This window comes from Cyprinodon tularosa, unplaced genomic scaffold (genome assembly GCF_016077235.1).
Source record: "Cyprinodon tularosa strain WSP-4 unplaced genomic scaffold, ASM1607723v1 ctg161, whole genome shotgun sequence".
NCBI classification, from domain to species: Eukaryota; Metazoa; Chordata; class Actinopteri; order Cyprinodontiformes; family Cyprinodontidae; genus Cyprinodon; species Cyprinodon tularosa.
This window is the reverse complement of record NW_024038449.1, coordinates 1439648-1452103: the sequence shown is the minus strand read 5'-3', so window position 1 is coordinate 1452103 and position 12456 is coordinate 1439648. Positions and strand designations below refer to the sequence as shown.

At 34.4% G+C, this 12456-nt stretch overlaps 1 protein-coding gene across 3 annotated transcripts in view; it reads left to right on the top strand.

The window, feature by feature from the left end:
• Positions 1–12456, top strand: part of LOC119780510 (protocadherin-15-like) — a 336939-nt gene that overhangs the window by 310576 nt on the left and 13907 nt on the right. The window contains exons 35-37 of one of the 3 annotated variants that reach the window (XM_038280585.1): positions 2764–2785; positions 5221–5259; positions 5742–5815. The exons of 1 other annotated variant lie outside the window; for it this stretch is intronic. In XM_038280585.1, the coding sequence (XP_038136513.1) occupies positions 2764–2785; positions 5221–5259; positions 5742–5815 (135 nt within the window). The remainder of the gene's footprint in view (positions 1–2763; positions 2786–5220; positions 5260–5741; positions 5816–12456) is intronic. One more of the 3 variants, XM_038280586.1, reaches the window with a different exon arrangement.

Here is a 12456-nt window from a genome sequence, read left to right as displayed (position 1 = left end):
TCTTTAATGATGGCTAAAGCCTGGGAGCAAAGTCTTTGATGATAGATGTCCTCCAGGGCTGACAAATCCTCACCAATAATCCGACTAGCAGAGCGGACCGCTTGTTTTAAAAATGTCCTTTCTTTAGCAGAAACATTTCCAAACCACACTGTGATAGTATTCAAGGCAAGGCTTTCTATTGCACAGCTGTAGAAATTAAACAGTCTGTTTATTACTAGAAAAAAATGAAATAAGAAAAAAATAAGCAGCTGTTGAGGCTTTTTGACAATCAAACTGGTATTCAACTTTCAGCTGAGGTCATTTGACAAAGAAGCACCGTGAAACTTTTCATAATTTGCACCTCCCTTCCATTTATAGAAACAGGTGAAAGGAGTTTATTTTTCTGAAAATCAACGACCAATTCAAAGATATTAGAGGCATTCATAACCAAGTTGTTTTCTTTTCTCCAAGACTACATTTTCCACTTTAGTTCTGTTCTGTATGTGCATCAGTGTAAACCCTATTCACCTCTAGTTTTATGTTTTTTTTATATTTTTTATTTTGGCAGACTTTTCTTTTAAAGTAGATTTTGTTACTGACAAAGACCTACAATTTCTAGGTTGAATATGTATCTTGTTTATGGAAGAGACACAGATGTGTTCTCCGAATTTCTGAAAGAAATCAATGAAATGCTCAAGTGTGTGAATAATTTGTATGGGACTGTGAGCATAAATCCGATGTGTCCTCTGCAAGTCTGCATTTGTTCTTCTGTGATACATCTTCATTTTACCAGCTCATTACTTCTGTTAGAGCCCACAGGGCTTTCTCTATTCCCCTGGTTTTGGCACATTACTGACAAAAAGGCTAGGGATTGTATTCCTTGTTTTTTTTTCTTTTTTTTTTTTTCTTTTTTTTATGTTGAGTTGTTCCACTTTCTTTGAATATTTTTTGTGTTTTATTAATGACTTTACTTTCCCAGCAAGAAGTTTCCTTTTTTACTTTCACTTTAAGATGCTCAGCTTGTATAATCAGTTTTGTGCTCCAATTGACAGAATGTTTCATGACTTTAAACATGATAACTGTTACCTATTTATTTAATCTATCACATCTTTTTTAACCGTGTTTTATTCAAAATCAAAACACTTAAAAAAAAATTCAAAAATGGACAAAAAGTTAATAAGAATGTCTCAAACTTTGTTTTTCCTTTTGAAATCTCTCTAATAATAACATTTTCAACTTAATTCAAAAGATAAAACTCTTTTAATTTTAAAAACTGCTACATTTAAGAAATCCCTTTTTTCTGTGTGACACTTAACAAAAGCTGCTAAGGTTCTTGGACTCGTTTTGTAGGATCTCACATATATGGGTAACCAAATTAACTAAGAACAATAATGTAAAATGGCATAGTGATAGAATGCAAACTGAAAAAAATTATGCAACCATTTTTGGCATCTATTTAAGCATATTTAGTTACTTTAGCACAATTGTTTTTTGTCCAACCATGCTAAAATGAAAAAATTGTGTTGAAGTAACTTGATATGATTAACAAATGCCAAAAATAGTTGCATCAACAATGCTGAAAATTCACTGCATTTAATAGAGGTGCACCACCCCACTAGCGCGGAGTCAATTGCAAAGCCTGAAGTGCAAAAAAATTACCTTGAAATCCTTCTCTTTATGGCCACTCGTTAAAAAAAAAAGGAAAAGAAGAACAGATATTTTCATTTTGTGGTACAACTTTTATTAACTTGCAGTTTTTGTTGTTGTTTTATTTGCGTCATCTTTCCTGCTGTGTCAGTCAGTCAAAGGCTTTGGTGTTCTGAATGAAGGCAATTTTCAGCAGTGAGGTATATCACCTGTGTTTCATATCATGGCACATGTTTAGAATATGCATAGAGTTAATGAGTTGATGCTAATGCTGCAACACTTTATACATATCAAATAATCAGCTACCAAGTTTAACTGCATATCAGAGTCATAACGTTGCTTTATCAGAAAAAGATAGTGGAAATTAATTGGATGTAATTTATTTGATCATTCCTATCTTTCCTGAAATTCAATACAGATACCTAAAAGAGGGTTTAGTTTGCAAAAAATAAAAAATAAACAAAAAATATTCAGAGAAAGTTGAGTTTTTCTGAATATTTCTGAATATACCAATAACAATAATACTCATGGACTGTACTGGATTCAGAAAACTTACTCACAGCTTTGTAATAGTAGTAATGTCCATGTTGTGTGTTAGAGTAAAATGCACACCCAAAGATTGTCAATAAACATGATATATTCCAGTGAGATCCATCTGCATCACAACTTTCCTCCCACACTGTAGTTTCTTAGTCCTTAAGTCCTTGTTCTTCACTGAGTCCAAGGTATTTTCCAAAGTGTCACAAAAGGAATAGGGACAGGAACAGGGAATACCTTACTCATAGGTTTAATAAACAAAATGCTGATAAGGTCTTTATAACGCAGCATTGTAATGAGAGTAATAATGATCAATTCTAGGTATTTTAAGTATAAATAACAGGTTCTATTATAATACTAATCTAACCTGATTTTATGAAACGCCCATATCAGATCAAAATGCACATATCTACGACTTTCAATAAAATGTTTAATTGAAATGTTTGACATTCCACGCTCCAAAACCTCGTAATGCAACTTAAAGTATTATTAACTGCATTAAGAAACAGTATAAAACTTGTATTATGTCATATGTTATACAGTATTTTAAAGATTCTTATATTTAGCTTTACATCTTTCTGTCTGCCTTCAATCTTCTAGGCGTGGATATGGTCAACATGAAGTAAGTATCTCCCTTTTGTTGCTTGCTCAAATTGGGTATCTTGCTGTAATATTTTCTTTTAGTGTCATTCATTCAATATTTAGTCATCATCCTCTTTGTTCTCTTTAGTTCTTTGTTCTTGTTTGTGTGATGCGATGAAGATGAAGTTGCATGTTTTTGTGCCTCGATAACTGCCTTTTTCATATTCTCCTTTTAATCTGAGTTCAAACTGACTTTCAAAGTGACTGCTCTATTGTTTAAAAAGTTATAAAGTTTTGCTTTCAACTATTGCCTGAACAAAAACACAATCAGTCTTTTGAAAAAATGTTTTTGCACCCAAAATCCTCTTGTTAGTGAGATGAAAAAACAGCAGATCAATACAGATAGGAAATGAAAAATGTATCATGTTTAACAGTGAAAGCAGTGTTAGTTTTTGCTGTAGATACACAGTTTTAGGGTAAAAAGAGAGAGATAGCATAATAACCTGCTTACCAGTGAGATTTGAATTAAGATCTGGAGGAATAACAAATGTTTTTGAGAACTGTTAATTAAATTGTTGGTGGAAACAACTCCTTTTGTGGCTGTAAATTAAAATCAGAAGTTTTCAAAGACATGAGTGGAGGTGGACTATAATTGCACATAGTTAAAACAAACAACAAACAAGTCTCTCTTAGAAGATGTGTCAGAACAAACCCATGCAAAGATTTAAATTAGACTCTTAGGATTTTTGCATTTACCTATATTACTTAACATCAGTCACCACTCATGTTCTGGACACACTAGCCTAGGCTATTCCTTTCCTTAACAGCAACATATATTCTTTAGAAACAGGAGTTTAACATGAAACAGCCAGAGTGGGTTGTTCTCTTGTCTAACTAACTTCCAAGAATTGCTTTCTATATTATAAAGTTCAGAGATTAGTGGTAAGGTGCAGAAAAGATCCCATACATGAACATGCAGGGAGGTCAGCTCTGTTAATTCAGTCCGTCTGTATGTCCACCCTCTCTATAAAGGATCAAACTAATTCTTTAGGTATTTAGGAAAAACACAGACCTGTACAAATAGATGATAAGATCACAGACACATTTAAAATTACAGAAAATAAACAATTTTATTAAATCAGAGTTAGACTTGATTAGATACTCTGAATCATTTAAAAATGATTTGCATTTGATGCTGAGCCATTATTTTGGATTGGATTTGAACATGACGAGTTTGAGAAAATTGGCTTTGACTGTGATTTGCTGGCAAACAATTGATTGAAACCTTATTAAATGTGAATCAAGCTAAACACTGATAGTCATTTGAAAACACAAACATTCTTGTGTAGGCTGGGGCAAGACATCAGTGTGCTTAGGACTGAAGCTGAATGTATATATATTTTACAAAGGCGACTCCATGATCTAATTATAATAATAATTCTCATTCTTTCTTCGAATTTTAAATTAATTTTAGAATTTAATTTATTTGGGATAAGAAAATTTTAAATTGGATGCCCAGATGTTTCTCATTAGACTTTCAAAAAAGGTTTTCATCAGTTTTGTCAAACTTCAGGCCCACAGGCCAAATCTGGCCCTTCTCAGCAACTGATCTGCTTCTCAAGAGTCAAAAAGGGTTTTCATGTACTTCGGTGGCACAGTGGTTAGCGCACATGACCCATGTACAGAGGCCTTAGTCCTCGAAAGGGCCGACCCGGATTCGAATCTGACCTGTGGCCCCTCGCTGCATGTCTCTCCCTCTCTCTCATACTTCCTTTCAGTTTACTGTCCAAAAACTGAGCCACTTGTGCCGTAAAAAAAAGAAAAAAGGGGTATTTATGTCATAAAGAAGAGACATACTGTATGGTAATTTTCCAAAGTGGCTAAAATTGTGGAACACATGGGATTAAAATTATAATACCAGAGCAGTATGCTCTCTGTAAATGATATTATTAAATTAAAAGCTCAATTAATAAATATGCAACTGGCCCTTTTAAAGACTTAACACTCTTGAAGTGACCTCATATAAAAATTATTTTGACACCTTTATTTTGGATTATTATCTGTTTTCACTCTTTGTTATCATTGAATTCATTACGTTACAAGGAAATTAAATGTAATTCTTATTATAGAAGCTTCTATAACGATTTATTTTAGATGTTAATAGGTGCAGGAATCTTCTGTAGCAGTCTGTTTTACAGCATATCTAGACCAGCCTCTGACTGAAGACACTGTTGTTGTAGGACAAGCTGATGAAGAGGATCCTCAGTGTTATCTAAAATGTATTAGTAGTAATAGTAATAATCATTTTAATTATATTTAATTGAATCATTATAGAGCTAAGCCACTTTGGGCCTTAGACAATGTTCTGATTCTGGTCATTGCAGAACTTTAAAAAAACTGAGATCAGAAATATCATGTTTAGAAATTGCTGTTGATGTCTTTCTTTTCTTGCTCTGCTCTTCTTTCTTCTGTAAGACACAGCAACTTCTCCGCCCCTCTCTGCTCAGACCAGAGGTATTCTGTTTTCCTTTTTCTCTAACCTGCTTGTCTTCCCTAACCTGACATGTCAGCTTTATAATGTGTAGCTCTCAGGTTTATTTAAACGTATTATTAGTCTGGGTCTGCTCCAACGAAATCTGTTGGAGGAATGGTGGAATGTTCTGTATTGCCTTTAGAACAGTTTTTTTCGAAGATGAAATCATCAAAACAGATGTGAAAGCAGCGGCTATGCCTCCATCCTCCTGAGCTGCCATCACAGCTATATGTCCCACATTTAAACCATAATGCTGCAATGCGACTGATCAGTCTATTTTGGGTCAGTCTCACCATGGATTCTCGTGTTCTTATGAACACAGAAATACTGCAAGAATCCAGCATGGGGACAGGTTATCTCTGCTCTACTGGCTTGTTTTATCCTGTTTGCTTCTTTCTACAAGTTTTCAGGTAATAGAGTTTAACAGTGATTAGTTGTTGACCTTTGACTTTAAATTTAACAGGAGTTATCAATGGAGTCTGGCATCGATCCGGGACAGGACTACTACACACAGGATTATTACAACTATGACCATGGGTGGGTACACATTTCCTCATCATACTGGAAAGATTGCTTTTGTGCTTGCAGGGTGTACGTTTATACCTGAACTCTTAGCTTCAGTGTAAAATTTGCTTACATTTTTTTTTTAAATGTGCAACAACTCCACTGAATTAATGTGAACACATTGGTAAGTATCCAGTACATCTTTGCATTTTAGTAAAATTTGAATTCATACATACACTAATGCTTTGATATCACAAAATTTAATAAGTAATGTTTAAAAAGAAAACATATGAATGAATAAGAGTTTTTATGCTGTAAGGCACACTGAAGGAATGGGTGTGAAAAACATCAAGTTATTAATAGGAAGAAAAAGTGAACAAATTTCTTGTCTGTCATCGCGTTCAGAAATTATTAAATTGTTATCCTGATTCACAGAATATCATAAATATCTAATCACTAATATTATTCTAAATGGTTACTATGTGGCTTAATATAAAAATTGAGCTGTGCCCATTCAGATTATATTGAAACATTTGTTGAAGCAGCAGTTTGAAACCAGATCAAGAAGATACAAACTGTTTGCATGGTTTCCTACAGTCTGGAAAAACAAGATTTCAGTTTCCAATTTTTGTTTTAATGAAAAAAATCTAATGAGTTATAGAAAAAATATATCCTTTATTCACATTTCCTTCCTTCCTTCCTTCCTTCCTTCCTTCCTTCCTTCCTTCCTTCCTTCCTTCCTTCCTTCCTTCCTTCCTTCCTTCCTTCCTTCCTTCCTTCCTTCCTTCCTTCCTTCCTTCCTTCCTTCCCTATGGAATTACAACTGAGAAAAAATGTCAAAAAAATTAGAGATTTTTAATAAAACTATGTTTAATGTTTGACTAAGACTACACATAGCTGTTTGGCTCTAACTCTATTTCCTTGTTGTTCTTTCTTTTCCCCACAAAAAAGATATATATATATATATATATATATATATATATATATATATATATATATATATATATATATATATATATATATATATATATATATATATATATTGCAAACAGAGTTTGCTGTTGCATTTACACAGTTCTTCTATCAAAATTACAAGGTTTTTTTCACATTTCCTTCCTTCCTTCCTTCCTTCCTTCCTTATGGAATTACAACTGAGAAAAAATGTCAAAAAAAATGAGAGATTTTTAATAAAACTATGTTTAATGTTTGACTAAGACTACACATAGCTGTTTGGCTCTAACTCTATTTCCTTGTTGTTCTTTCTTTTCCCCACAAAAAAGAAATATATATATATATATATATATATATATATATATATATATATATATATATATATATATATATATATATATATATATATATATATATATATATATATATATATATATATATATATATATATATATATATATATATATATATATATATATATATATATATATACACAGTTCTTCTATCAAAATTACAAGTTTTTTTTTTCCAACTTTAAGCCTTTTTTTCATCTGTAAATTCTTCTTCTGCATCTTAATGTGTATTTAACGAGCAGAAACTTTGTGGACAGAGTGAAGTTAAGGCTTGGAGTGCATTTCCAAATGTTCTTCGGCCTTCACTAAAAGCAGAGCAACAATTGCTCAATCATTTGTTGTTTCTGCTTGTTTGCTATGCCAGCCTTTCTGCTGCACTTAAGTGGTTGTTGGAAAGTTTAGCCAAAAAAGAAACTCAAACATTGTAAAAAAAGACTTCCTAAAATTGCTTTGGGAATGTTTCCAAAAGGATTTGACCAAAAGAATTGTATTTGTGTGAATGTTTTATTTCTATAATGAATGGAATGGACATTGATATGTCTCGCAATTTATCTTAATTAGAAGAAAAACAATCTTTATAAAGAGCATATATCATAATGTTTAAAATACATGTTAAACTATTGTAAACCTTTTTTTTTTCTTTCATTAATTTTAGCCTTGCTTAATTTTCGACAGTTAAATAAATTTGTCCACAAGTGAAAAATGCTGACGATTAAACAATTAAAACAAGAACAAAAAATGGAAGAAATGTTAAGTTACAGTAAAGAACTGTGATGATTTTTAGCTTGATTTTTAGCTTTGATGTCTTTTTGTCTAACGGATTGTCCACCTAGCTATAGAAATATTTTTATAGATTATTTTATAGAATAGTCATAGTGATGTTCCAGTATTCAGAGTAGATCAAACCTGTAAAAAGTAGGTTAAAGATCTAGGTAGCTTTTCATAACATTCAAAAAGGTCAGGAGCAGTTATGAATCCCCAACCTGGCAGAGGTTTAAATACACTTTTAAACAATGAAACGAGTATTTCTAAAGCGAGTAGAGGATCAAGTCAGATAAAGTTTTAGACTTTTTTTCTGGTCTGTTATGCAAAAAGGGTTTTTAATCAGTGTCAGCTATTTTAGGTGGTAAATAAAGTAGTAACAGGTGCACTAAAAGGGTAAACGATGAACTGCCACCAAAAACGGGAATAGTTTTGCAGGTGGCACAAACATTTTGCATCCTTAGCTGTTTCTATTTTTTGCAGATGGGTAGTTTTACTTTTTTGGCGAGAGTCAGAGGGCCTACTGGTGGCATGAGCTGAAACCTAAAGCCTCCTGAGGTCTAACAGGCAGTCCAACTCTACCAGGATCAGGTTGGCACATCAATATGTGCTATTGCCAGAAGGTGTGCTGTCTCTGCCAGCACAGTCTCATTAGCATGGAGAACATTCCGGGACGCATTCAGTTACTCTAAGATAATTGGACAGGGCTGTCAGGAGTCCTTAATCAATTAGCAGGCTCTGTGTCTGCTCCTTTGAATAAGAAGGAATAGAATGAGTGCTGGCAAAGCCCCACAAAGTGTCCTCAAACAAACGGCTGACGGGAATGTCTCACCAAACCATTATAAACAAACTTCCCCAGGGCGACCTGAGGGTCTGACTTCCTCTAGTAGGACCTGTTCTTAGTGGAAGGCAGTGGAGAGCTGGGCTGGTATATGGCTGGTGTCCTGTTCAAAGATGAAAGGAATTTCATTTAGAGATCATGTAATAGAGACAAAGAGTTCTGGAGAATCTACTGTGAGAGTTTTACTCCCTGCTGTTCAGTGATCAGTTTGGCTTCGGGTCAGTGTTGGTCTGTAAAGTCACATTTATGGAAGGAAGAAGAGCTGTGCTGGAGGTGTTGCCTTAAAATACATGTAAAGGAGGTCCTCTATTAAGGTGTTTTATATAAATCTAGAATCTAGATTTATATAAAACACTTCTAGATTCTAGACGTTAGAGGTTTACAAAGCTATGACTTCATCCCCCAGGCTTACTCAAATAACTTAAAGGCATATTATTGTCATTCTATCTTAATTTCTAAATTTAAAGATTTTCTCTAGTTCCTATTATTTATATATACTTTTGGTAATCCTGACTACACTAAAAACTAGAAATGTTTTGGCTGATATTCTCAAATAATGTAAAAGGGAAAAAAAAACAATCAATTTAAATCTCTTAAAAACTCAAATCTCCCCATAGTTTAAGTTTGAAAAGATGAATGTGCAATGTCTTCCACTTGTTCTGCTCATAAGCATTGAAATGGAAAAGGTAGCCTAGTTGTCTCAAGCTAAAATGTTCCTTTACTTGTGAAAAGAAATTAATTTGAGCAAAATTATATTCGGAGATTAGATAAATTAAATTTTTTATATTCATTTAAAGAATAGGGAGCTTCTGTCATATTGCTTGCTGTCTTCTGTGTGTATTGACTTGGGAATTCTATGCTACATTAATAGCTAAACACTATAATATAATATTTATGGACCTTGATATTGTGATGCATTTCTTTTATTTTACTTTTATTTAACTGTCATAAAATATATCGTAACAACCTGAGGTAAAAATAAAGTGATTTTATATGTATGTTAGATGTTTATAGCTGCAGAAAAAGAAATATGTCTTTTTTATCTGTTTTAAAGTGACTGCAGTAGGTGAGGACTGAAGGTTTTTTATTGTTTGTCTTCAAATCTGTCAGCACAAACTCAAAGAAAAAAAAAAAAAAGCAAAAATGTGAAATTTGTTGGCAAAGTCTGCAGAAAGGAAAACTTTGCAATACAATTCTGTTTAAATTATGATTTAGAAAATAAGGTGTTAGCTTCAATCATATTGGCTTAGGATCACCTCTTCCGCTAAATCTTCTTTTCACCCAAGAAAAGTGGAGGAAATACTTGAATATAAGGTTTACCTTTCATTTTTCTTCAGAGTCGTCCACTACCTTTGCTTGTCTATTACATAAAATCTCATTAAGGTATATTAACATTTGCATTTGGGGACCTTTGTAGATTTCCAGACAGTATAGATAGTCTTTCATTGGAGGAGTTAGTAAACATAGCTTTCAGTGTTTTATCTGTTTTGTTCACCCGTGATACAAACTGGACAACAATACTGTGAGGAAGAGAATACAGATTAACTCATCATTGATCCAAATCTGACCTTTGACCAGTAAACAGTGACAGCTGTGGATCAGGAGCTCAGTGTCAACACACTGTGCAGCTAAGTTTCATGTCAGTCACGCAGACACCATTTCGACATCAAACTGATTGGATCAGCTATACGCTGTTGGATACTGTCAGTGTTGACACCTGCTTATAAAAGTCTCATACCAATTCTGAGCCACAGAGACTTGATCGATATGATGGTGTGTGTGTGTAATATGTGCTGAATGTGCATACTTCAGGTTCTTTAATGGTAAAAGTATAGTTGAGGATGTTTTTTCCAGGGGCTCATCAAAATAAGTGGTCCTCCTAATTGTCAATCATTCTGGTGATATGTTTTCGTAAGGCCATCCTATGTGCTCGTCCCCATTTTCACTTACCAGTGGTGAGTCCAAAGTAGTGGAAAATTGCAAATCTGATATTGGGAAGTAAGCTTTTATGAGTGATTCAAACAGCAACTTTTAAACAGAGCGTGCAGGAGGAGAATCGGACTCATGCATGCTCTCACACACCTTTAATTGAGTTCCCTCTCGGGAGCAGGTACAGGGTTGTGCATGTGCATTTTTTTTTTAAGTGGAGAGGGAGTGTCTTTTGCAAAAACCCTCCACTATACCTTTCAAGGAAACATGAAAAACAGTGGAAAAGTACCATCCCTGAGCTAATTTGATCTAAGTGTTTATGATCAAGTCCAAAGGATGAAGTTTATCCCTTCCAAAGTGTGTGCTTTAATCTTCCGCCTGCCATCTGCGATGCCTTGTGTCTTTCTCTTGATTTTTAGCTCCAGACTCCCAGGAGGTTATTGTGATGCACTCCAACATACATATGGGACACAGAAACATTATTGAGCATGCTACAGAAAAAGTTCACACACATAACTTCCCCTGCGGTAGAAATGTTCATTTGCACATACCGACACATTTTCCTTCCATCAACTTTTACTAAACAATATTTTCCCCTACTCTCGCTCTCTCTCTTTCTTGCTCACACACACAAAGAGGTAATTCTCTCCACCCAGATTTGCAGCACCGTAGCAGCTAATCAGGCAGCCAGCCGTGGAGGCAGACAATGGGCCAGATGCTGGCGGCTTAGAGCAACATCCACAAACTCATGTCTGACTCCACGCATACAAGATCAGGAAATCAGACAGTGTAAAAATGACACCTAATTAGTTTAGCTGTTTCTGTGAATAAACAGTGCAGGTAGAACATGCTGTCGAGTATTAAACTGGCTCTTTGGGTAAACAAAAGTTTTTTGAGAAAAACATAATTATGGGTCTCAGGAGACGGTTTCATTTATTTGGAAACATGATCTCAAATCCTGATTAACAATCTTGTGTCCTTAATTTTCATCTGTTTAAAAAATCTGGAATTAGAATAGGATTTTATAAGAGCAGGACCAATTCTGATTACAATGGCCAGTTGTGACCGGATTTGTACAAAAAAATAGTATGAACCTTTTCTTATTATTATTTGTCTGCCGTTTTAATTATTGTTTGAAAACATCCATCCATCGATTTTGCCCACTTATTTCATCAGGGTAGCGGTGGGGCCAGTGCCTATCTCCGGCAGTCTATGGGTGAGAGGCGGGGTACACCCTGGAAAGGTCGCCAGTCTGTCGCAAGGCAACACAGAGACACACAAATACAACCATGCACACGTAGGAAAATATAGAGAAGCCAATTAACCTAACAGACAAGTTTTTGGACTGTGGGAAGAAGCCGGGGTACTCGGAGAGGACCCACGCATGCACTGGGAGAACATGCAAACTCCATGAAGAAAGACCCTGGGCCAGGAATCAAGCCCAGAACCCTCTTGCTGCAAGCCCACAGCACTACCCATTGCTCACCGTGCAGTCTGCTTTTTTAAAAATATATCAGCTTCTAATCCAATACGCACAAATAAAATCTGAATTAGATCAACTGAATGAAGAAAATTGTTTAAAGTTTTACTAATCAGTCTTTCAAATATAACTAATTTTTGGGTTTGAAATGTATCTTACACTTCTGAACATCATTTAATCGTGTTTTTCTTATCCATTCTAATTGGCTGTCTAACCATCTGGGTCTGAAAGAGCAATGCTTGACACACAGTCTATCATTTCTTCCAGAGTGGCCAAATTAACTTAAACAAGGACAAAACAGGTCATAATGCTCAAGTGAAGACACTTAATGAATTTATGTTCAGTGAGTGAACTATCA